We start from the raw sequence: 27023 nt of genomic DNA on the forward strand, positions 1-27023 counted from the left end.
GCTCTTGAATCGGGTGAGTAAGAAACAAACGTCGCTGGAGAGCTTCTTTGATAAGGGCGAAGACCCAATGATGACCCCCCCCACCCCGGTCCGTGAAAAAGTTGCCTTCCACGAAACCGGACCCTGGTGCCACAAAGGTTGGTGGCCGCTGCCCTAAACCAACGTTCCTCACGAACTATCAGAGGGGGCACACTTGCGCCGATAAGACATCATTCGGTGTGAGGACCGCCATACATTGCATTGTATTTGACAGCGTGATGTGGGGGGTGTTTTCACTCGTTGTGTATTTTGTCGGGGGCCGGACGTCAGGGGCCGCACTCAAGGCCACCAGGGGCCGCCAGGATCCCGCCGGCCTTGCAATGAAGGACACGGCCCTGAACCGTGAAAGCATGCACAATGTGACGTCACAGCAGTCTCTGTTTCTCTGACACCGCTGTTACTCTGCAGTCTGTGACGTCAACATCTTGTCTGTGTACTATGACATCACAGGGTTATCGGCACTCTGTGACGTCACCGAGTGCTCTGTGTAATGTGGTCACGATGATGATGGCGTGTCACCGATGGTGGTGGTGGCGATGAAGGTGACAGCGGTGTTGTCGTTATTGTTGACAATGATAATGATGTTGTTGTTGTCATTGTCGATGTGATCCTACCTACACAGCGGCCCCTCCTCCGTGTGAATCCCGCGCGGCAGCGGCACTCAAAGCTCCCCGGAGAGTTCTGGCAGAGCTCGTGATTTCCACAGGTGTCATCCATGAGACACTCATCCACATCTACACGCACAGGCACAGACACGCGCACACCGAGTGGGTCTCGCGCAGTGCAACACGCAAGCCGCTGCTTCCACTGACACGTGGCCGTGGTGGGAGGTCTAAGGGGAGGGGGCGATGGGGGCCATTGCCTCCACGCACCACCACCACCACCCCCTCCCTCGAGACCTCAATTATTTTTTTATTGCTATTTATTTTGTCGTTTTTTAAAATTACAAACGATAATTTTACGTGGCAGTAATAAGAAATGACGTCATTAAAATCACAATGCCAGAAAAAACCTTGAATATTTATGTTATATGTGAAGTATGGGAATTGACGGCAGGAACTTCTTGACGGGTAACACACTTTTATTAAATCCTTTAGGTATCACAATACAACGTGTGGTCTTCCTTCTTCCTCCGACACACTCCACTAATCTCGTGTAAGCTCTAGGCCTCTGGCTACACACCATATACTCGACTCGTGTAAGCCCTATGCCTCTGGCTACACAATACACTCGACTCGTGTAAGCCCTATGCCTCTGGCTACACAATACACTCGACTCGTGTAAGCCCTATGCCTCTGGCTACACAATACACTCGACTCGTGTAAGCCCTATGGCTACACCCACTACACTCGCCTCTGGGTTACACAGAGTCCCGGTCCCCTTAGGACAGCGGGGCTAGGTACCGCAGGGCTCTAGGTCTTCATCCCCGTCTTCATTCTTCGCTGGTTACACACTGCCCTTACGCCTGTGTGCATCCCCTTTAATAGCCCCTGCTCACGAGGGACGGAGCTGATGCGGCGTCGACGTGTGCGTCGTTCCTTAATGACCCAATCACGACGCACTCTCTCTACGATCCGCTCTCCCCAGCGCGTGTTAACATTACCCCACCAATCACACTGCGCTGCCACCTAATCACTCCCTCTCAGCGCGTCACCGCCCACAGCCAATCGGTACCCCGTAACCCACGACCCCGCGCTGACCCCTGATCCTCCACCGTCAGCGCGCGTCACCACCTACACAGCCAATCATCACACACTGTGCATACGATCCTTAATCCCAGCGCGTATCACCTCTACATCACCCCCTCCCACATAGCTTGCAGCCGGCCCGGCTGTTAACCTACAACACAACATAACGCAACGCAGTAATAAAGAACTCCACATCCCAGTGTGCCCCGTAACACAACAACAACAACAACATAACACAACCTTAATTACGAAGCAATATACAGCCCGACGAACAACACAATAAAAGCGAACACCGTAAAACGAACGCGCCAAGTGTCACCGTGACCCACGCAGTGCCGAGGCGCTCCGGCTGCCTCGACTCCGCACGTGGTAGATTACACAAAGTAGCGCGACCTAGCGCGAGTCCGTCTGGCCGGTCCGTCGTACGGAACGGGACGTTGGCGACCGTCCGGTGTCTCCGGCAGCTCTAGACGGCACGGATCGGGCCTGGAAGGACCGGCCCCGCCGTGGAGATCCGGCCGCCGGTGGTCGGCAGCAGTCAGTTCCGAGACACCTGGGAGCGGGTCAGGCGGAGACATGTGAGGAGCAGGCAAGGACAATTCCCCCTCAGGGTCGTCGGTCACGTCACATGCTCGGCCCTCACGACACAAGGGGAGGCCATACGGAGGCGAGAACGGTTTCAGTCGGGAGGGGTGGACGTACCAACGGCGTTTCCCCCATTTTATCTGAACGCACTGGGGGCGCGCAACCCGCACGACCTCCACGGGTCCCCGCCACGGCTTCAACAATTTAGGCGACGTGGCCAAAGGTGCCTGAGGGCAATGCAGCCAGGCCTTGTCACCTGGTTCCCAATTGTGCACGGATACCTTCCGTGCCCGCAACCGCTCGTTCGCAATTTGGCGAGCCCGCGAATTAAGCCGTGCGGCCTCCCTTGCCTCTGTCAGTTTATGAATATTAAATTTAATATGCTCTGCCAATTTAGAATTAGTTCGTGGTGCGGGCAGACCCAGCTGCGTTTCCATGGGCGGGTCGGCTTCCCGGCCGTACATTAGAAAAAACGGGGAAAACCCCGTAGCTGCATGGGGGGCCATTCTATACGCGGCAAGGACCCCAGGGACCTGCAGGTCCCAATCAACATGCGACTCACACACCTGCTGGCACAGCATAGAGGTCAATGTCCTGTTAAGCCTCTCCACCATCCCGTCTGTCTGCGGGTGGTACGGGGAGGTACGCACCTTTTTGGTACCCAACAGGTCGCACACCTCCTGCAGTAATTTACTCGAAAAATTTTTCCCTTGGTCAGTCAGCAAGCGTTCGGGAGCCCCCTTGTCCAGGACGTAGCCCTGGACAAAGGCGTCCGTCACAGCCGCCGCCGACTGGTTGGCGAGTGGCCACGCCATAGGCCACCGGGTAAAATATTCGACCCCCACCAACAGGTACTTATTACCCCTAGGCGTGACCGGAAAGGGCCCCAGAATATCGAGTGCAACGAGCTCGTTAATGCGCGAGACCTGAATAGATTGCAGCGGTGGATTAGCTGCCACGGGCGGTGGTTTCCGTCTGGCGCACTCAACACAACCCTTCAGAATATTCACCACGTCACCCCCCATTCCCGGCCAATAATAGTCACGCTGAAGCAGGGCAAGCGTTTTGTTAACTCCCAAATGCAAGAGGCGTTCGTGTGCGGCCAAGACAACCTTCCCCCTCACAGCAGAAGGCACCACAATCGAATGCCGCCGGGACAAACTGTCCCATCTCATCAACAGGCCCTGCTTAAGCTCGTAGGAGCCAGTTCGGTCGTGGCTACCTTCGGACCCCTCCGTCTTTCGGCGCAATGCCAGCAGGGAGCTGTCCGCCATTTGGAGACGGCCCCACTCAATCAACGACAGTGAGAGCAGCGAGTCCTGACCCCCTGGGGTAGCGGGACCATCCCCAATTGGTGTGCTCGCGGTCGCAACCAACGCCTCCCTACCTTCCGTAACCGGAGGTTTACAGCGCGCCGATCCCGATAAGCACGCACATTTGTGACAAGGCAACAACCGCGACAGGGCATCGGCATTCGTGTGTCGCAACCCTTTACGGTACGTAGTCGTGAACTGATAGTCCTGGAGGACTTCCAACCACCGCGACAATTGGCCCGAGGGCTGGGCAACCCGTAATGAATACTGGAGCGCCGCATGGTCCGTCCGGACCGTGAAATGACGACCATAGAGATATGGCCTGAATTGTTGTACAAAAAAAACAATGGCAAGTAGTTCACGACGGGTGACGCAGTAGCGCTGCTCTGCCGGCGACAACACCCTGCTACCATAGGCGACCACCCGTTCGACCCCTCCAATGACTTGGGACAGCACCCCCCCAATGCCCGTGTTGCTAGCATCCGTGTCTAGCAAGAAGGGACTCTCAAAGTCCGGATAGCGCAAGGGTGGGGCCCTTACCAAGGCGTCCCGGAGGGAGCAGAATGCAGCCTCCTCCTCCGGTCCCCACCGGAACTTCACTCCTTTTGCCGTTAAAGCGTGCAAGGGCTTTGCAATGGTGGCGAAGTGCTCAACGAATCGGCGATAATACGAAGCAAAACCGATGAAACTGCGCACGTCTGACACTGACGTGGGCGTCGGCCACGAACTGACACAGTCCGTCTTCGCAGGATCGGTAGAAATCCCCGAAGAGTCGACAATGTGACCCAAGTACCTCACGGATTTACGAAAAAGATGGCATTTGGCCGGTTTAAACTTTAATTTAGCCGATCGCATTCGCGAGAACACCCCTCTCAATCGCTGGAGGTGTTCTTCGAACGTTTTACCGAAAACAATGACATCGTCAAGGTAAATGAGGCACGTTTCCCACTGCAAGCCCGACAAAACCAATTCCATAAGACGCTGAAACGTCGCAGGAGAGGAGTGAAGTCCCATGGGTAACCGGTTAAACTGAAACAGGCCCCCTGGAGTCCGGAATGCAGTCTTAGGCTTAGACTCCTCGTCGAGTGGCAACTGCCAAAATCCGGACAATAAATCAAGAGTCGAAAAGTATCGCGCACCGGACAATGCGTCGAGAGACTCGTCCATCCTGGGGAGCGGATACGCGTCGGCCACCGAGATCTTATTCAGGCGGCGGAAATCGACGCAAAATCGCAGGGACCCGTCCTGCTTTTTAACGAGCACAATAGGTGCTCCCCAAGGACTGGAAGAAGGCGAAATAATGTCGGCTTCCAGCATATCGTTAACTGCCGACTGAACATGTTCCTTCTCAGCAGGACTCAGTCGGAAGGGATTTTGCCTGACCGGTGCCGCATCGCCCGTTTCAATGTGGTGGCGTAGCAGGTCCGTGCATCCGATATCATACTTATGTTTACTGAAGACATCCGAAAATTCAATCAGCAACCCGCGCAACGCGCCCAACTGTACCGCTGACAAATCGTCAGAGTCCGCGCACAGCATATCAATCCAATCTAGGTCCTCCTTTGATGGTACGCTATTCGTGGGGCTCGGATCAACCTGCGCAACCAGCCTCTCCTCCGCAGGGACCCGTGCCGCGTGAGCCAGCACGGTGCCCTGCTGAATGACGGCCGGCCGCGCCCCAGCGTTTAAAACCATGACAAACGGATCCCTGTCTGCCCCAACCAAAGTGTGAGCCACCGATAAATCGAGACCTCCAACAGCCCTATTAGAAGGACCCAAAAGCATGGCCTGTTCCGAGGCCTCCTTCCCCCATGGCTTCCGTAACCGGAGGGGAATCAACATTTGTGAACCCGGGGGCACGTGCACGGTCTGTGTTGCTAACGCCTGAATGGTAGCGCACGCCGTCCGAATGACATTAGGGCTCGTCAAAAATGAAATACGGCGACCCGATGGTAGTTCAATGCAACGCTGATCAATGAGAATTTGGATGGGCATTTTCGCCAAAAAATCAGTGCCCAATAGGCAAGGAACCGCCAGGGAAGATGAAACGAAAACGGGTCCCGACAATTTGATATCACCAATGCAAATGGACGCCCTAATCTGACCGATAATGCCCAACGATCCCCCGTTAGCGGCGTAAAATGGCACATCCACCGGAAGAAGCGGACGACATTGTACCGGGAGAATATTATAAATGAGATCCGAAATAATAGTCGCCGATGCCCCCGTGTCCACTAACACCCTGACCTCGACCCCATCAATCGATCCGGTAACGACGGATGAACCCGCTGAGGCAGCCACAATTCTGTGCCCCAATTCCGACCATTTAATGTCTCCCCGGTCCCGGCCGAACCCCCCTCTCCGAACCGAATCTCCGAACTCTACTCGGCTCTCCCTCGTCGCAACGCGACGACCCATACGTGTCGAGTATGCGGGCCAAGCACGTGAGGTGCCGCGACTTGCCGGGGTTTGCAGTGATGACTTGGGGCCTTGGTCGTCGTCCAGCCGAGGTCCCATGGCGCGCTGACGTGGGGCACGGCAACCGGAGGCCACGTGGCCACGAAGGCCGCAGTTATAGCAGGTGATGACAGTAGTCGGAGATCTCGGTTGCTCCAGCTTGCGGGCCGCTCGCAGAGGCGAACGACCCCCCGACCTCCAGTCCCCCGCTCGTCCCGCGATGAACGCGTCCTCTCGTGGGCTGACGACTTGGGGCACAGTGTCAACCGGACCCGGAGTTGAGGCCACAGCAGCGTTGCAGACGACCCCCTGCTTTCGTTGAAGGACCTCGTGCGCTTGCATGCTCGTGGCGACCCGTAATGAAGAAATATCGGTGTCGTCGGCCGTGTTGATGGGGACCCCCAGGTCCTGCGCCAACTTGAGCAGCTGCTCCAAAACCATCGCATCTTGGCCCTCCTCGTCCATACGAGGGAACGCGGCGTCAGCGAGAGCGAGCAACGCCGTGCGGTAGGCGAGCACGGTCTCCGTGTCCGCCTTCCGTCTTGTGTAGAAATGATGGCGGCACGCCGAGGGAGGACCGTAGACTTTTGCCATGAGAGCCAGCGCATCCTTGAGCGTGGAGCGGTCCGACCTGCGTGCGGACGTGAAGGCCGCGAGCGCGTTGTCGTCCAGCATGGCAGGCAGTGCCCGCAGTGCCGTAGCGTCGGACCAGGCGGACATCTCTTGATGCGCCAAAAATCTGCGCTGAAATAGGCTCCAATCCCCGCCTTCCGCCTTGAATGCTGACAACGTGGGAAGGCGCTGCTGAAAGATAAAGTCGTCCTCCTCCTCGTGCTTCCTCTCTGCCCCGCCGTCGGTGTGTAAGATGGCGGCCCCAGTGGCGGGTGTGTGATGGCGGTCCGCCGCGCGCGTTGGTGACGTCAGCGGCCGCGCATGGAGAACCGCTGCCACGTGGTGATGGCCGTTCCCGCCAAAAGTTGGAGCGGATGAAATGGCGGGAATCGCCAAATCGTTTTGGCGGGAATCTGCAGGGCGACCATGTAGCACGTCGGCCGCCGTCCCCGCTCCTCCCGACGAGCTGATCTCCGCCAAGATGGACGCGGCGGCGAGCAGCAGGTCCGCCAGACGGGAGTGTGCCTCGCGAAGCACGGTGTCAGTCCCCCGTCGCTCGTCCGGCGCCGTCGGTGGATCCTGCCCCGTGGGCAGCTCCTCTTCCTCACCCCCTGATGCCCGCTGGCCCGCGTCGTCGAGGTTGTCCTCGTGGTCAATCCCGTGGGTCCGACGGTTCCTCCTTGTATCCATGCTTGGAGGACCGTTTCACTTCTGACGCCAGTTGAAGTATGGGAATTGACGGCAGGAACTTCTTGACGGGTAACACACTTTTATTAAATCCTTTAGGTATCACAATACAACGTGTGGTCTTCCTTCTTCCTCCGACACACTCCACTAATCTCGTGTAAGCTCTAGGCCTCTGGCTACACACCATATACTCGACTCGTGTAAGCCCTATGCCTCTGGCTACACAATACACTCGACTCGTGTAAGCCCTATGCCTCTGGCTACACAATACACTCGACTCGTGTAAGCCCTATGCCTCTGGCTACACAATACACTCGACTCGTGTAAGCCCTATGGCTACACCCACTACACTCGCCTCTGGGTTACACAGAGTCCCGGTCCCCTTAGGACAGCGGGGCTAGGTACCGCAGGGCTCTAGGTCTTCATCCCCGTCTTCATTCTTCGCTGGTTACACACTGCCCTTACGCCTGTGTGCATCCCCTTTTATAGCCCCTGCTCACGAGGGACGGAGCTGATGCGGCGTCGACGTGTGCGTCGTTCCTTAATGACCCAATCACGACGCACTCTCTCTACGATCCGCTCTCCCCAGCGCGTGTTAACATTACCCCACCAATCACACTGCGCTGCCACCTAATCACTCCCTCTCAGCGCGTCACCGCCCACAGCCAATCGGTACCCCGTAACCCACGACCCCGCGCTGACCCCTGATCCTCCACCGTCAGCGCGCGTCACCACCTACACAGCCAATCATCACACACTGTGCATACGATCCTTAATCCCAGCGCGTATCACCTCTACATATGTAATAACATTGGATATTTATGTTTTACTCATATAGGGTCATTTTTAAAAGGTGAGACTTTTTCCCGACCGCCATATAGACTTTTGGACCAAGTCCTGTTAGTGAGCGCCGATGGAGGCTGGCAACGGCACATGGGGGTGGGTGGCCAGCACCACACCCGGCCGCCTTTGTCTCCCGAGTGGCAATATTTACACACCGCACCAGGTACTCATTTGAGGCTGAGTCGACCTAGCGGAGGCCCAGGACCGGTTCAGATACTCGTCACTGGTGTTGGCCGTGAGTGAGAATCGAACTCGGGTCGCCGGGTTCGTAGCGCATCGTGCTAACCGCGACACTACCGCTCCCCAAAGACAAACACACCCACATTCACTCATTTACCCAACCACACTCACAGGCACACACAATGACACACACACCCACATCCACCTATTCATCCCCCCCAACCCCCAGACTCACTGGCACACACGCACACAATTGCACACACACAGATCAACTCATTCACCCTACCAAACTCACCGGCACACACAATTACTCACATCCACCCATTCACCCACCCACACTCACCATTACACACGGTGATGCCATTCCCGATGAATCCGTGTTTACAGAGACACCGCTGGCTGCCGTCAGGACGGGTCTCACAGATTGCATGCGGGTGACAGCGCACGCAGAACGGGCGGTCTTGCTGCACCCGCTGCGTCACCTCGTGCGGCGCATCCCCTTCACCATGCACCCCCTCCAAGTGCTCCGGCTCCATCTCGACCTCATCGCCCGACTCCCACTCCCCCGTCCCATCGGAGTCTCCCATCGATTCCTTCGTCCACTCCTTCGCGCCGCTGAGTCCTCTCCCTGGGGGTGACAGGACCACGGCATCGGCAATCAGTCCTATCAGAGTGTTACGATCGACAATGATCTATCCACTGCTGAATGAATGCAATTCCCCGTGTTGTCGCCATCCCTCACGGTCCCACGATGTCGTCACTGCGCCTGCGGGCGTCCGCCACTCATCCTGCCTGTTAGCATCACAACGACTATTCTAATGATTAATTTGCTAACATCTACAAGTGCATATACATTTGTATTGGATCGGTGATGATGATGATGATGGGAATTAGGTGGACGTTTGGCTGTCGTGCTTCATCAACGTTTGCTGGCTGGGGCTTTATATTTGAAGGCTCAAAATTTTGACTCACTTCATTTGCCGAATTCTTTGCGGTCACAATTTGTGGCTACAGGGACAGCTGCCACTAGGGGTGCCCTTTCAGATGTGTGAGGATGGGAAGTGATGTCCAGCGCTCTGAGATGCCCCGGCATTTCAGACGGGTGCTGCATTATAAACAAATCATTTAAATTACAATTTTTACGGTAACATTTTTAAGTGATTTATTTTGTCATTTTGCTGACTTGGGCGACTCTTGCAAATGAAACTTAAAAATCTGGGCAGTTCCACAATTTCGCATGTGCATCTCGTACACTTTAAAGAGTTCACACAATAAGCAGACAATGTCTCCTTCACGTGTCCATCTCTCCACATAGAAAAACATTTACTGGTAGGAACCTCCTGGTTACACCAGCCCACAGGGGATTATTGTGTCCGTCGTGCAGGGAGGGGCTGGGTGGGGAGGGAGGGGCTGGGTGGGGAGGGGCTGGGTGGGGAGGGGAGGGTGGGGAGGGGCTGGGTGGGGAGGGTGGGGCTGGGTGGGGGGTGGGAGGGGTGGGGCTGGATTGGGAGGGGCTGGTCACCCCGTGGTGCCCTTATAAAACTCAACGTTTAACCTACTCACGCCGGCTTGTGCCCGCCCTCGCAGTCGGGTATATTTGCGGAATACACCACGCCGCCGTTGACCCTGGCCATTGACCGAGCAACCCAACGTTCCTACCAGCTCCCCCCGCAGGAATGTGTTCTTCACACAAACCATCAGCCGCACGGTCTTCTGGGAGTGTAGAGTTTAGAATGGCCTTTAAGGAGTTAGGTAATTAGTATCATTATGAAGTGGCTTTTTGTATGTATGTTGTACGTATGTATATTGAACTTCTTTCACACGGTACGTAGCCCGCCGTGCTAATGGGAGGTGTAATGTGTCAACCAATTAGACCTGATATTCAGACTGTATTTGTCCACCTTTCTCAATAAGGGAGAAGTGCTCATAAAATACGACGGTGTTGGACGTACTGAGACCAAACATTTTGCATCCACGCTGGGATGGTGACGATGTTGCATTCAGTCCTGTGTGTCACACCATTGACGTTATATAACTAATTAACTTTTTTCTAAAACGATAGGTAATTTACCTTCTAGTTTGTGGATGGTGCACGTGAGTCTATGGGTCTCTATGTAAGTGTTCGTGTTGTGTAAGTGTTTGTGAGCCTATGGGTCTCTATGTAAGTCTTTATATTGTGTAAGTGTTTGTGAGTCTATTGGTCTCTATGTAAGTCTTTAGATTGTGTAAGTGTTTGTGACTCTATGGGTCTCTATGTAAGTCTTTGTGTTGTGTGTTTGTGAGTCTTGGGTCTCTATGTAAGTCTTTAGATTGTGTAAGTGTTTGTGAGTCTATGGGTCTCTATGTAAGTCTTTAGATTGTGTAATTGTATGTGAGTCTATGGGTATCTATTTAAGTCTATGGATCGAATAAGTGTGAGTCTTGGGTCTCCATGTCATCCTTTGGATTGTATAAGTGTATATGAGTCTATGGGTCTGCGTGTACGACTTTGGATTGCGTAGGTGAGTCTATAGGTCTCTGTAAAGCTATGGATCATGTAAGTGGCTAGGGGCCTGTATGTAAGGTTGTGGATCTCTATGGTGGATGTGGGTAGAGAAGAAGCACACACATGCATGGAGAAGGAAAATCTGAGCAGCCCACCCCATGTAGTGATGGAGCATCCGGCTTAGAAGAAGCCTGTATGGTATTCAAATGATGGTATTTGGTTCCTCACGACTAAATAAAGATTCTGATTTTGATTAAGCTCACTCCTGGCTGCTACCATTCATCTCATCGTTAAAAAAAATACAAAAATTCGAAAATAAAACAGCAACCCTGAATCACGGAAATGGACCAAATCCCTGGGTGGTGACTCATTCATCCCCGGGTGTGTCGAACACATGTGTGTGAAATAAAAAATCAAATGCTTATCCATCTGTAAATCCACTACATAAAGCGGGAGGCTGTGGTAAGCGCACTGCACCACAAACCTGGCGAATCTGAATTCGATTCCAGCGTACGGCCAAGAATCAGCGGAGCGTGTCTGAAACTGGCCGACTCGGTTTTAAACGACGAAACTTCGTGCGACGTGTGAGCATCAGCACTGGGTAGACAAAGGCAGCCGCGTGTGGTTCTGGCCACGCCAACCCATCGTGCGCTGTGCCGGCCTTCAAACGTGTCACGGGAGCGACAACGTTAACTACCTCGCCTGGTATACAGGAGGGTCGCGGGTTCAATCCCGACCCTGACGCTTGCTGCTGTATATTTGGAGTTTGCGTGTCTCCTCTCTCCCCGTGGTTGCGTGGATTTTTCTCCGGGTCCTCCGGTTTTTCCCTCCACATTTAGAATCGACACCATGCGTTTAGAGTCTTTGGCTGCTCTACATTTCCACACGATAAGCCACTTCGTCGAGCGCTCGTTTGTGGCCAGATTGCTTCTGAAAAACAGTTGTGTAGCTCGGTGAGCCTTACCTGGTGAAATAAAAATAGGCTTTAAAAATGTTTTACGTGTGCTCGCTAACAGCACTTGGCCCAATAGTCTTTGTAAGCTGTCTAGCTCAGTGAGCCTTACCTGGTGAAATAAAAATAGGCTTTAAAAATGTTTTACGTGTGCTCGCTAACAGCACTTGGCCCAACAGTCTTTGTAAGCTGTCTAGCTCAGTGAGCCTTACCTGGTAAAATAAAAATAGGCTTTAAAAATGTTTTACGTGTGCTCGCTAACAGCACTTGGCCCAACAGTCTTTGTAAGCTGTCTTGCTCAGTGAGCCTTACCTGGTAAAATAAAAATAGGCTTTAAAAATGTTTTATGTGTGCTCGCTAACAGCACTTGGCCCAACAGTCTTTGTATGCTATACGGGGTATTTTTGTCTTCGTGTGAGTTGGGGTTTGTGTGGGGAATCCGTTCTGGGACATTCTCATTAGCGAGAAATGGGACCTTGTAAGGACGTGAGTTCCCGCACGTGTGGGCGCGCGAGTTCTCAAGTGTGTGTGTGCACACGTGTCTGTGTGCGCGTGTGCAGTTTTGTGTACATGTGTGTTTTTTTTACTGTTTTTATATATGCACGTGGAAATATGTGTGTGTATTACACTGAGTGGGGAGACGTAGTATAGTGTGCACTACGAAATCGGCGACCCGGGTTCGATTCACGGTCATCTCTAGTGATGATTTATCTGAACCGGTCCTGGGCCTCCCCTAGGTCGACTCAACCTCAAATGAGTACTCCGCCGCGGTCTGTAAATATCACAACTGGGGGAGACAAAGGCGACTGGGCGTGGTGTTGGCCACCCACCCCCTTGTGTGTGCTGTGCCGCCGCCCTTCATAGGTGCTCGCTTACAACACTTGCCCCAACAGTCTGTTAAGGCTATACGGGGGTATCTGCCTTTGTCTGTATTACACTGAGAGGCATAACAGGGAACACGTGAATCAAGAGATCTAATGCAAAGTTAGATATCCTCTATTCACTCCTTCGTTGCACACGAATTTAGTTTTTTGTACTGTGTTGTTTGTCGGAGTTCAAGTGTCTGTTCTTTACATAATGGCTGGAGGTACACACCGATTGAAAACGTTATTGTTTGGGCACATTGGAATAAAAGTGGATTTTCATTATAAAATGTAAATTTACCAAAACAAGTCAATCTACCCCCACCCGTTTACTGTATAACTAGTTCATGACGCCTGTTTCGCCAGGCAACAGTTTTCAATAAATATAATAATGGACCTGATATATTTTTTTTACAATTTTATCTACGATCAGACATGATAAAAAAAACCCATCAAAATTGTTGACGACTTGTTTCAATTTCTTATATTTAAAGACGTACCCTTCAAAACTGCTAAATTTAAAGATTCCGTTCTTTTTCTAAAGAGAGAACAAAATAATATGAACTTAGTACCCAATGAGGGGAAGCTCCTATCTTTTAGCGTTTTCGAATTATTCATATTTGAACATCATAAAATGCGTATTTTTTGTTAAAACCCGCTTGAATCCGAAATATCTAAAAAAACAATAAAAGATCAAACAATGGTTCTCGCTTTCATTTTAATTGCTGTTTAACGCGCTATCAAACGAAAACCATAATCTTATATTTTGACGTTTTCTGAATGACACCACGCACAAACATATTAATGGGGCACTTAAACTCGAGATTTGGAGCCTTTAAACGAAAAATCTCGGATTTTCTGATTTTTCCTATAGTTTGTTTCATGAAAGCGACCTACCTACCAAAGTGAAGCTTTCTACCCTGTTGGCAAGTACCCTCGAGGTTTTTGAGACATACCGATTAAGGTCTTTATTATATGGATAGAAGATTTTGATGTTCTACCAATAAAATAATAATAATTTCACGAGGTACAATAAACACACTCATTTTTCCTGTTCTGTCATTCCAAAAATCATACAATTATTTAGTACGCGACTTCACCTTCTTCCTGGTTCTTTCGGTAAAGTCACGTAGAAGGGAAGTAATAAAATAATAAAAATAAAACAATAAAATAATTCTCACGACGTTTCGGCCACAACGCAAGCAGCCGTCCTCAGGTGAATTCACCTGATATTCACCTGAGGACGGCTGCTTGCGTTGTTTATTTTTATTATTTTATTACTTCCCTTCTACGTGACTTTACCGAAAGAACCAAGAAGATGAATCCCTGCAGTCACGAAAGCTTTAAATACGTGACTTCTGTTTTTGTTCCTAAATTTCCCTTGACCCCTCATTTTCCAGCGTATCGTTACATTTGTTTAATTAATTTCCGGTTGGGAATCACGCGTGTTACAGAAATAGTCGTACGTATGAAAATATGTCAGGGTCATTCATGCAAGGCCATCCTGCACGCCCTCTGTTCCAGACAATCATAACAAAAAAACGATGCCACATTATTTGGTGACGCTGGTTGCTGCGTTGACAATGGTGTACAAAGCACAATTAACATATATAGTTTTAACATTCTGCCTTTAAAGAAGAAAATATATAATCGGCAACGCTATAGGTGGTGGTTCTTTTTCATTGCACATAAAACATTGACGAATCGCTGAAATTTCGATTTAAAGCTTTCGTGACTGCAGGGATTCATATTCTTGGTTCTTTCGGTAAAGTCACGTAGAAGGGAAATAATAAAATAATAAAACTAAAACATAACAAAATACAATTCTCACGACGTTTCGGCCACAACGCAAGCAGCCTTCCTCAGGTGAAGAACAGGTCTGTCGGAAAGACCTGTTCTTCACCTGAGGACAGACCTGTTCTTCACCTGAGGACGGCTGCTTGCGTTGTGGCCGAAACGTGAGAATTGTATTTTATAATGTTTTTTATTATTTTATTATTTCCCTTCTACGTGACTTTACCGAAAGAACCAAGAAGAGGATCGCTAAAACTTTGTGGGGTGGTCATTTTTGGCAACTTCCGGCGTGAAGTCACATCACAAATTGCACAACGCCGTCTGGATATTTACAAGACAATGACGATGTGTTTTTTTGCCCTGTGCTGCGGCACGGGGTTGTGTGATGGCGTGTCTGGTGAGGGACACGTTTTCAAAGAAGCCGAGATTTGCAGGAGGCTGTAGGCGTTATGGTTATGAGATGCGCGTCTCCAACGTGGAAATGTGTTTGAGCAGTGCAAAAAGGTTCAACTCGCCTGCCTGTCCCATCGCTACGTTGCTTCTTACTCTCTCGGTCATCCACCGTATCTCTAATCAATCCTGTGTCACCCTGCACTCCAGTTCACGGTGGAACTCTCCACAGCAGCATGACCCACAATCTCCTCTTCATCTTCTCTATACCATGGACCAAAATCATGATCACTGCCAGGCATCGTTTCTCTGTGGCAGCTCCCGTATCTCTAATCACTCCTGTGTCACCATGCACTCCAGCTCACGGTGGAACTCTCCACAGCAGCATGACTCACAACCTTCTCCTATTCATCTTCTCTATACAGTACCATGGACCAAAACCATGATCACTGCCAGGCATCGTTTCTCTGTGGCAGCTCCTGTATCTCTAAATCACTCCTGTGTCACCCTGCACTCCAGCTCACGGTGGAACTCTCCACAGCAAAGTGACTCAACATCATCCTCTCTACACCATGGTCGCTGCCAGTTGACGTTTCTCCGTGGAAGCTCCCGCCGTGTGGATTGAACGCGACCATCATCATCCCGTTGCTGCTGCTGCTGCACAGTCGCAGCAGCAGCAGCATCAGCGTTCAATCCACACCGACTTTTAAGCGGCATTTAAAGGGCCCCCACCGCCTCTTTGGCCTTGGCTGTCAGTCTGCTCGGCCTCGGCTTTCAGGCGACCACAAAGGGCGTGGCTGCGCGACTCGGAAGTCACGGTCATTTACGTCTGGACTGGAACAATATCGTGCGCGTTGCCCAATTGCACCATCATCATCATCATTCTTCTTCTTCAAAATAAGATGCAGGGTTCGCGAAATGAAAGCAGAAGTCCTGAACTGGCTGCGTGGGTATGCGCGCACAGACAGCGCACAGACGGGGAATAGGCCGAAATGAGATCAGGTTTCATTCACCCCACTTAACTTGGAACATTCCAAGCACTGAAAGTACAGGTTACCTCTCAATGACCGCGGCGTAATTGGTTTAATTGTGCGCGTGTTTCATATTGCCGCTATGTACATACCTCCAGCCCATTGTCAATTCACTGATGGATCAATGCCTTCCCCACACCATGTCGAATGAGGGTTGTTGACCATACTTCACCACACGAGTCGTTGCGGGTTGGTGAAGGTGGTGTGGAGGGGGGGGGCTAGGATATGGGGTATGGGGCCGGACCGGTTTGAGACATCACTTTGCTAATGATCCTGGCCGTGGCTGGGAATCCAACTCAGGCGTCTATTGCAGTGCGCCCATCACTGCTGTTCCCCAATTCATATCGAGTAAAAATGCTCTCAGAGCCGGACTTTGAGTCAGACCGAATTCGGCCCAAGCCAGAAGGCTACCCTAAAATAAGTGAATAAATGAAAATGTTATTGTTGTTATACGATACGTACGCACGAGATTCTTGAATTGAGTCAGGATGCGGGTTCGGGGAGGAAATTACGTGAGACTGTGGGCGTTGAAACATGATGAAGTAATGAAAGCCATCTGGAGAGACTGTGTTGATGTGGGCGTATGAGAGAATTTGGAGACCGGTGGTGTAGCGGTTAGCGCGCTGCGCTACGAACCCGGCCACCCGATTTCGATTCCCGTTAACGGCCAACACCGGTGACGATTATCTGTACTGGTCCTGGGCCTCCCCTAGGTCGACTCAGCCCAAAATGAGTACCTTGCGCATTGTGTAAACATCGCCACTGGGAAGGCAAAGACGGTCAGGCGTGGTGCTGGCTACCCACCCCCTCGTGTGCCGTGCCGGACTTCATAGGTGCTCGCTAACAGCACTTGCCCCAGCAGTCTGTTAAGGCTATAGGGGGCTCTTTGTACGAGTTAGGGTTCGTGTGGGGAATCTGTTCTGGAACATTCTCACCAGGACCTTTTAAGGATGTGAGTTCACGCACGTGGGGGCCCACGTGTTCCCGAACGCACAAGTGGAGACCAGCAACCTTAATAGGTGCACGTAAACAGCACTTGCCCCAACGGTATTTTAATGGCTAGATGGGGGATCGTAATCTTTGTGTGAAAGGGTAACATTGACACTACCCATAGCCCTAACGCAGAAAATAGCCTGAAGACTGCCCACAACACGAACCGTGTCACTATCCCGACCACAAACCTCCGACAGAACCCCTAACACTAACACGACCCATAACTCATGCAGGGCCACTTTGTTTTGCTAAGAATCCATTCCCACGGTGTTGGATGAATCTTGTGGCTCAAAAACACATAAACCAAAGCATTCCATGGGCTCGGCTCGACAATATTTTCCTAAACTTACTCCGCTTGGTCATGCAGTACTGTTTTGTGCAGTTAACCCCGTTTTACTGTTGAGTGATTCGTTTACAAACTAATAATCCGTCCACCTCGGAGCAATGCAACGGAGCCATGCAATCATCTTGTGGGCAGCAGCGAGATGGGGACTGCTGCGTCGCTCGCTTGTCAGAGGCAGCCACGGCTTTGGGGGAGTCTTTCACACAGCAGCGGAGAGATCGTAGCCGCTGATTACGATGGTGAACAAGTCAAAGTTCGATGTCATTCCACTGCTGAAGGAATCCCTTCCCCCCAAGCAATGCCAGTCACGGGGGTCGTGTGGCAATACTTTGATTTCGATTCCCGCTCACGGCTAACACCGGTGACATTTATCTGAACCGCTCCTGGGCCTCCCCTAGGTCGACTCAGCGTCAAATGAGTAGCTGGTGCGGTGTGTAGTAAACATCGCCACTGGGGAGACAAAGGCGGCCGGGCATGGTGCTGGCCACCCACCCCCTCGTGTGCCGTGGTGGCCTGCTCGCTAGCAGCACTTGCCTCAACAGCTATACGGGACATCTTTATCTTTGTGGTCATACTTCCCCAGCCTGGTCAGTGCACGTTGGTGAAATGTGAAGCCCAGGAGAGATTCGGTTATCGATCGCCACAGATATTGGCCGTGGCTAAGAATCTAAAGTAGGTCGCCGCGTTCCGTGACACGGTGCACGGAACCGCGGCGTCACCACCACCACCACCACGGCGCTCAGCCACGCGTCGAGTGGCATCGCAGAGACGACGACACGTCACGAGCTGCTGCCGCGTGGGACGATGGAGTCACGTTGAGGTGGGGACGGCGCACGAAACAAAGTGCCGTGCGGTCGACAATTGAAAAAAAAATTAACCCGTAAAAACTAAGTTTTTCACTATAAATCCTTTATATGCGTGGCATCGGTTTTATTTTATTATTCATTTCTGTTTTTCTTGAGTATAAGTTTCATTTTTATCACATTGGTATTTTAAATGAAATATGAATTTTTTTTCCTAAAAAGTGGAAAATTTTGGAAACATTTTTTCACGAAAATAAATTGTCACGCACAACGAGTCTGTGTGCAAAATGTCAGCTCGATTGGATCACGGGAAGTGGGTTAAAAAACGACCGAAAGATTTGCACGGTCGTAAGCGCGCAAGCAAGCAAGCAAGTGAACTTAATATAAAGGTTTTAAAAACACGCCTGGCCCAAACTTTGTCTACCCAGTGGCGATGTTCACACACACACACCCAAATGGCAATCATTTAAGGCTGAGTCTACCGAGGGAGGGCCTCGTTCACGGTTAAGATATCACTCGCCACTGACCGTCAGCCCTGATGAGGAATGAATCATATTCTTTGGGTCTTTCTACGTGACGTTACCGAAAGACCCAAAGAATATGAATTTCCTGCAGTCACGAAAGATGTAAGTTTAGGAATGAACCACTTTCACCATTGCTCTCCACACAAAGACGAACAATTCCCCGTTATCGCCTTTGGCGAGCACCCTATGAAGGTGGGCACGGGTAGGTAGTCAGCTGCACCCCCGGCCGTCTTTGTTTCCATAGTGGTAACGTGTACGTCGTGCATCAGGTACTTAGTTAAGGTTTGCCGGGTTCGTAGTGCGGTGCGCTAACCACTGTGCCACCGCTCCCTACAAAGGCACACACACACACTCACACATACCGATGCACACACACAGACTCTTTGACTCTACGTTACAATGCGTATCTGTTTCTTCGCAGAATTCCACACACAAAGACCCCGCCTGTGTAGTAGCCGCAGGAGTCAGTGCTGTTAGTGAGCACGTATTAAGGCCGGGAAAGCACAGCAGGTGATGATATGGCCAACACAACACCCGGCCTCTTACTATTCGTAGCAACATAAATCAGCAGACAATACGCCTCCTATCACAAATCTGTCCCTCCACATAAAACAATTAACACAAAGTATATTTTACACATCCCATCAGTAACGCAGCCTTTGAGTAGGAGGGCATCATGTCCGCAGCATTGGTTTAACGCAACAGAAACTCTGAACCGGGTTTTTTTTTTACATTCAGTGACTCAACGGTAGTCAGGCTGGCTTGAACCAATTCTGGTGAAGTGCCAGCCAGATGTTTATAGGCAAGGATCATCTCCGTTAGACATAGGCTCTCCCCAGTACAAAAAAAATGCAGCGCTAGTCCAAAATATGGCCCAACGTCCAATGTTAACTTGGTATATACTGTACGTGCTATTTGTTTGATTTACCAATCAACCCCATCTGTTTTGCCGCTCGTGCCTGTGGATGCATCTTGAATCACTTTGGGAACGTGGGTTTCTCGTTTCTCCCCTTGCTCAGTTTTTTCTTCCCCGAACGGTTTTCCTGAGCTCTGTGCGTTCTTTGTTTTGTCTGACACAGCGCAGTGTGGAAACCGCCACACCAATCCTCCCCACACACACAAAGCGAAAGCCACACATCTCGCTACAGCCACACAGACTGCTGGGTCAGGTCCTGTTAGCGAGCACCTATTAAGGCCATACAACAGAGCGCAAGAGGGGTTTGGTGTCACCACCACCACCCCCGGCCACCTTTGTCTTCCCCCTGACTAAATGTGACTATATTCGCCACTGGTGCCCGTGGCATGTGATGGAACCAGGGTCGAAGGGTTCGTGGCGGAGTGCACTCACAATTCCACCACTGTTTCACTGCTCCCCACAAAGATCCCTCGTCTCGTCTTAACAGACTGTTGTGGCAAGTGCTGTTAGCGACACGGCACACGAGGGAGGTACTCATTTGAGGCTGAGTCGACCTCGGAGAGGCCCATGACCGGTTCAGATAATCGTCACTGGTGTTGGCCGTGATTGGTAATTGAACCCTGGTTGCCGGGTTCATAGCGCAGCGCGCTAACCGCTACACCACCACTCCCTACACACACACACAGACACACTCGCACACAGGCACACACCCACACACACTCTTGACCCTACGTCACAACGAATATCTGTTTCCACTCATTACACTGCTGTGATGTGGCATTCTCCTGCTGTTCTCACAATACCTCTCTCTCTCTCTCAGTTCATAATGGCCACGACGGAGACACTGACACAATCCCACCGATGTCCTGATTCCACAACCCACGATGAATGGACTTCTTTCTCTCGGGGAGTTCATCATGGTCTTGTTGGAGACACACCCAGCCCACTACCTCTCCGGCCCGAGGTTTGAACCCTGGGTATGCGTGTCTCCCACACACTCCACTTCCACCACTCTGCCGTCGTTTTAGACGTGAATTGTTTAGGCGAGGTCCCATGATTGCGCACACATCTCTGGCCCTGACTCACGCTCTCAGAAACCCCCTACATCTGCAGATCACATGCTCTTGGCTTTATTTTTGTTTAAAAAAAAATTTAAATTGAGCAGATTGGGTTCCAAGGCACACATATCTCAGCACAATAGGATACAATGTGGATGTTTTCTTTGTAAGCGTTTAAATGCAAACCCGCATCTCAAGCAGTGGTACAGAAACAGTGGGCATTTTGACAGTACTGTACTGTGTGCGACTACCAAAATAATGAAACGTGCTTTTATCTCCAAAATCAACGAAAGTTGAACCACCCGTTGTCATCAGTGTTGTGCAAAGTCTGCAAATGTGCCACGCAGCGCTGATATTTCTGATGTTAAACCAAGACAACGCGGTACTGTACTGTGCATGTTCATTCGAATAATGATGCCCATAATGGAAATCAACAATCTAATCGGACTAAGTTATTCTGAAGTTACCATATATATTCTTGGTTCTTTTGGTAAAGTCACGTAGAAGGGAAATAAAAAATATATAAAACAATAAAATATATTTTATTATTTCCCTTCTATGTGACTTTACCGAAAGAACCAAGAATGTGAATCCCTGCAGTCACGAAAGCTTTAAATCAAAATTTACCATATCTAGTACGTCTAAAGTCTCGAGTCACCAGCAATCAGATGGATTACTTCAAAGTTATTCCTCTTCATGTCACCTACCCATTAATGTCTTCATCAGCCATGACCTCTCCACTGCTGGATGAAGGCCTGCTCCCCCCTGCCCCTCGCCCCCCACCTCCATATCGTCATCTTCGCACAATCCCTGCGATGTCACAACCCATCGCGCTCCACCTGTATGTGAGGTCATCTCAACGCTTTCATTCCTGAAGGTGACTGTCCTCACGTGCGTTCTTCACTCCTTTGGCTACCAAGTCACCAGCCTCGTCCATAAGCTCACTCACAATCCTTACTGACGATGGGTCCTGCCCAAGCACCGCCACTTACTTTTCTTAACAGTCAAGAATTACGTCTCGGAGCTGGTCTTTGTTCCCGTGATCAATGTATTCCTACTTCTGTCTCTCGGTCAAAATCCATTCCAAGTCGAAATCTCTCGATGCTTCCTCGCGCACATTTTCCATTTGGTTTCATTCCGTCCGCATTTCAGATCCATGTGTCGGAACATGGCAGTGAAATGCGCACTGATTGAAAACTTTGATTTCTGGGCACACTGGTACGTGTTGGTTTTCATGATAAAATTCTGTTTTATAAAAAGAGAAAACACCCCAGATTTGTTGCCATTCACCTCTTTACTTAATCATATTTGATCCCAGTCTGCCTTCAATATTTGCCAAAGGTACACCGACACACACGCACTTTCAGATGCGTTTTCCAGCAGTAAACGTAATCACATTGGAAAGCACCGCCTCAACAATGAGAAAGTAACTCTACGGTGAAGGTAGTTTAGAAAAAAACATAAAAAAACAACAACAACACAGCACTGAATCCACTGGACATCACAGGCCAATCCTGGAACACACGTTGCAAAGCTACAGGGGGTTGGTCACTTTACTGATGTGGGACAGTCTGGCACGTGTCGTTCATACGCAACGTGGAGACGCAGAGAACAACAAAGTCGGCATTGCTTTTCACGCCGTTAAATACAAAAAACGTCTCCACGTTTAAGTGTTTAGGTGTTTCCTCCAAAAAATAAAAACTTCGTTATATGCGAGCCACGATATAACAGCCCCCTGCGCACGTGATTTCGATGGCGCACACTCCAACCGCAGCGGTGAGCTCATGCTGACGGAACAGCAGCAACGCGGCCAGCACAGCAGCGTGATGTCAGTGCTATCAGCGGACTTTCATCTTGACGAATGTTCTTTTATTTTTTGTTAATCAGATTTCTGGGCAAAACTGAGCCCACGTCTCCATCTGCTCACAACGGGGCGGGAAAACATCGCGACGCGTGTTGTAACAGGCGACTCCTAAACACAGGAATCCAACTCAACCCTCGTCTTCTTTCCTGCCTCCAGCACTGACAACGCATTTGAGGCCAACACAGGCAGACAAATAGCCTTTGAGCTACAAGACACAAGTGAGCAACGCGAGTACAAATAACGACTATAAAAATGACACCCATATTCATGACCTCTGAAAACCAATAATAACGTAGAGCCCTTTGTCAATCTACTGCTGAATGAAGTCCCCCTCTTCATGGCGTGTCGACCACGCGGTTTGTTTGACCATAACTTCACCACCACTGGGTCAGCACGGGCTTATTGGAGAGTGGACCCAGGACCGGTTGAGATATCACCACTCGTCACTGATGGAAGCTGTGTTTGGGAATCGAACCGAGGAAGCTGGATTCCTACCGCAGCGCTCAAACCGTTACCGCTTAGCCTCTCGCACCGCCAACTACCCGTTCATCATCATCACCATCCATCCACTGCTGGATGGAAGGTCTCACCACGCCGTCGCCAACCCTCACGGCCGAGTGCTGCGTTCATCCACCTCACTCCTGCCTGCGCATAAACGAGTCTCATCGCTCGCGGTCATTTCCCTCCCCACCCCCCGCGCGTTTGGCTGCTATTCCGTCGCCAGTCTCGTCCCGAGTGCCATCGTCTCGTCGCGAGATGTATTGCCTTCCCCAACTCTCTCGCGTTTCTTCATGGACGACAAGACGTGACAGATCCACGAGCCCTTCTGTTGGTGTCTCTTCGTAAGAATCCGAGCGGACGAAGAAATGACACTTTCAGGCACTGCGCGGCGACCGCATTCACCAGAATAACTTCAACGCGAAGCTTCGTGCTCAGCGACAATGCTAATGCTGGGGTGATGATGATGATGCAGTCAACTGTTAACATCATTACGTTTTTATACTGTAGCATAACGATTCTGGTAATGGTGGTGTGCAGTTGACCGAGGTGACGACATTGATCATGTCGGCACAGTACTTTGATAGTGGTGATGATGTCGATGATGGGGGCATGTTGATGGTGTATTGGTTCAGTTAACGATGGTGGCGATGATGAAGTTGGCGTGTTGATGTTGATCTGATGACGGTGACGATGGTGATGTTGGCGAGACGATGCTAGTGTAATTGTTGGCGATCATGATGAATGCTGGTAATGATGATGTTGGCGTAATGATGTTGATGCTGCCGATTGATCCGATGACGACGGCGATGATGATGACGATGATGTATCCACTCACCCGTCACGAGCTGCAGCAGAACTAAAGCGACGACGAGACGCATGGCGCTGTGGTGAGTTCTCACACGACGACAAACTCGCCCACGGCTCACGACCGGCCGTGCTCAATCACCGCACCGCTTCTCTGGCCACGTGCGCGCTCACACTGAGCTCACCGCAGCGTTGGGGTTCAACGCCCGCGCACTCCGCGTGTGCGGAGAGCAGCACACGCACAGAATCCCCACGCGGTACGAGCTCCGCCCACACGGCCACGCGTACTGAAGTGGGGGGGTTGGTGTGCGGTGATTTTTTTTCTGGAAGACTTTGCAGTTTTTTATCCTGGATTTTTCTGTTTGCGCATAGTCACATGTTCACTTTAAGATGTTTTCTTGTTCATGTTTTGTTTGTTTGTTGCGGTTGCACCCGATTCAAGAGCCGAATGGCTCACAGGGCTATACCTAATCAATGAAAACTGACTGATTGTCTTATTAGCAAAGGGGCCGTCCATAAATGACGTCACGCACCTAGGGGGGGGTCAGACATTTGTGACGATGTGTGCCGATGGGGGGGGGGGGGTTTGAGAAATGTGACGTCACATCAAAATACGCAACTTTAAATAAATATAGACAACACGCTCTACTTAATTAAATATACTTTTTAATAAATGTTTTTTCCTACAACATCAGAGTGCAGCGCCACATTAAATACGCACTACAATGACAATAGTTTAAAGAGATTTGAAGCATGTTTTATTTGGGGGGGGGGGCAGAGCTTTGTGACGTCATATTTGAGGGGGGATCTGACTTTTTGTGACGCCGTGTGACGAGGGGGGGTCAAAAATCGTCCAAAATCGCGTGACGTCATTTATGACCGGCTCCACAGGCAAAGCGTTCCAAAGCTGAGGAGCTGTCCTGGCAAAGTCCCCATCACCCCACGCAATGAACCTTGACCTCAAGAGTACTGAGAGACTATCCGAAGTTCTCAGGGACCTCGTTGAAGTGCTTTCTGATCAAAGTATAGCTCTTTTAGTATTTACCTTCTGCAGACGAGTCTTGTCGTAATCGATCTCGTGCTTGGCTATAATTAACTTTGCCCTGTCTTTGTGCAATGTTGAAGTATCATTTGCATACTCTTTGGTTTTTTCGGTGAAGTCACGTAGGTATAAAATAAAATAAATCACGACGTTTCGGGCGCAACCAGAGGTCGCAACTGGGTATCCGATACCCGTACCCTACCCGATACCCGGCTACCCGTACCCGGCCGGGTACTCGGCCGGGTACGGGTAGCCGTTTGCGACCCTGGTGCGGCCGGGTACGGGTAGGCCGTGAGTCACTGGTGAGTAACCGTTTGTCACTCATTTTGGGTAGGGTACGGGTAGGGAACGGCCGGGTACGGGTACCCAGTTGCGACCCTGGTGCGGCCGGGTACGGGTAAGGAATCAAAACCCGTTTGCGACCTCTGGGCACAACACAAGCGTGCGTCATCAGGTGGGAATTTGCACTCCACCAGCTTATGAGCACGTCTTGTTGTGTTGAATCCGCTACAAGACAGAGATCTACACGTCTCATGCTGCTCTGGGATTTGTCTGAAAATCAAGTCCATTTAAATATACGCTTACGTCTCAATTTGGGCTCCTCCGTGTTTGTTTTATAGACTGCTCTTTGAGAAGAATCGTAGATTATATTGACGTCCCTGCTGGATGTAAAATAATTTCCAGCAAACTATTGCGGAGGCTTTCGCTGTTGTACCCCGTGACTCTCCAATGCATTCTAGATTTGAAGCTTTCGTGACTGCAAGGATTCATATTCTTAGGTTTTTTCGGTAAAGTCACGTAGATACAGCTATCGTGCTGTGACGGTCCCACCTGAAGACGGAAGCTTGTGTTGCCTCCGAAACGTCGTGATTTTTATTTTTTATTTTATTTTTATTTTACTTTTATTAATTAAAATTTTTTACCTACGTGACTTTACCGAAAAAACCTAAGAATATGAATCTCCAATGCATGTTCGGGTTGTACCGCCTGTTGTTTGGCGTGATGTCCGACGTTTTGCTCCACATGCTTCCGTGAGCTTCCTTCGGTCGTACATTTCCCTAAACTCTTATCGCTGCACCTTTCACTAATTCATGGAAGTCACCCGTTATGATGTCGTACAGAAAAACCCGACACAATCGCAAATAGCACTGTGACCTTAAAATAAATATATTAAGCGGCGTTTCAGGCACATTCTGCTATGAAGAATGCGTGTTTTTTTAATGTAAGACCGCAGAGTTATTGACGAATCTTGAGTCATAAAAGTAAAATAATTTATTTACTTTTTATTTTACTTTTTTACCTATGTGAAAAACCCAAGAATTTGAATCCTTGCAGTCACGAAAGCTTCAAATCCAGAAGGAGTCTTGAGTCCTTTTTTTATTGTTTTATGCTCCACTACCAACGCAACAGCATCGCCAACGAATGTGCTTAACGATTATGTCAGAGTGTGTTTTGTTACTTTCTGATTGCAATCTCAGTGTAGCTCTTACATATGTATACACCGTACACGGATTTTTATAATTTTAACATAAAAATTTTTTTACCAGGGCCTTGAATTACGTGAGTTTGATTGGCTGCATCAGTTCCTGCATAGCGTTTCCATTTCTTAATCTGCAAAAAAAACAGATATACTGTATATTTAAAATTAATTTGCCTTCAAGAGGAACTGATTACTATTAGGATATTATTGTGGTCAAATTGATAAAAAATATATATGTAAAACCAGATTTCCTCCATGGTTGGTTGACATAAATGCATACTAATGATTGTTCTCTATAAGTGTAGTGATTAGTTTATGTACGTTTGAATAGAGGGCTACTTTTTCTGCAATTCCTCAAGTTAGTTGCGTCTCAAGTTTTGAAGAGAAGAACGATTGAAGAGGCACATAATTTAATGTCTGGGTTAACACCGAGTAAAGAGATCTGCGAAAGTGCGATCCAACTACAGGTTCTGCTTCAAACTAGATTCGAAGCTTTCGTGACTGCAGGAATTACTCTTTGGTTCTTTCGGTAAAGTCACGTAGAAAATTAAATCAAATAATAGTAGAATACGACGTTTCGATTGCAACACAAGCAACCATCATCAGGTAAGAATGAATGAGAAAAATCAAACATAGTAAACTTAGAAACAAAATGCAACACAACACAGAGAGCCAGCCAACACAACAGCCAACACCCCACTTGGCTGACCACGCTCCTCCAAAGAATGACGACAAACAGAAACACATCGCCACTGTGTCGAGGACTTTACCGAAAT

The 27023-nt window shown here is 49.9% G+C and overlaps 1 protein-coding gene across 1 annotated transcript in view; it reads right to left on the reverse strand.

The window, feature by feature from the left end:
• Positions 1–23959, reverse strand: part of LOC133346512 (adhesion G protein-coupled receptor L4-like) — a 72446-nt gene extending 48487 nt beyond the window's left edge. Inside the window, exons 1-3 of the mRNA XM_061558145.1 lie at positions 23757–23959; positions 8748–9032; positions 654–773 (exon numbers count right to left, since the gene is read on the reverse strand). Coding sequence (XP_061414129.1) covers positions 654–773; positions 8748–9032; positions 23757–23799 — 448 coding nt within the window. The 5' untranslated portion in view covers positions 23800–23959. The remainder of the gene's footprint in view (positions 1–653; positions 774–8747; positions 9033–23756) is intronic.
• Positions 23960–27023: the final 3064 nt, after the last annotated feature.

Source organism: Lethenteron reissneri, chromosome 24, assembly GCF_015708825.2.
Source record: "Lethenteron reissneri isolate LAM-NWPU_2019-01 chromosome 24, ASM1570882v1, whole genome shotgun sequence".
Lineage (NCBI taxonomy): Eukaryota > Metazoa > Chordata > Hyperoartia > Petromyzontiformes > Petromyzontidae > Lethenteron > Lethenteron reissneri.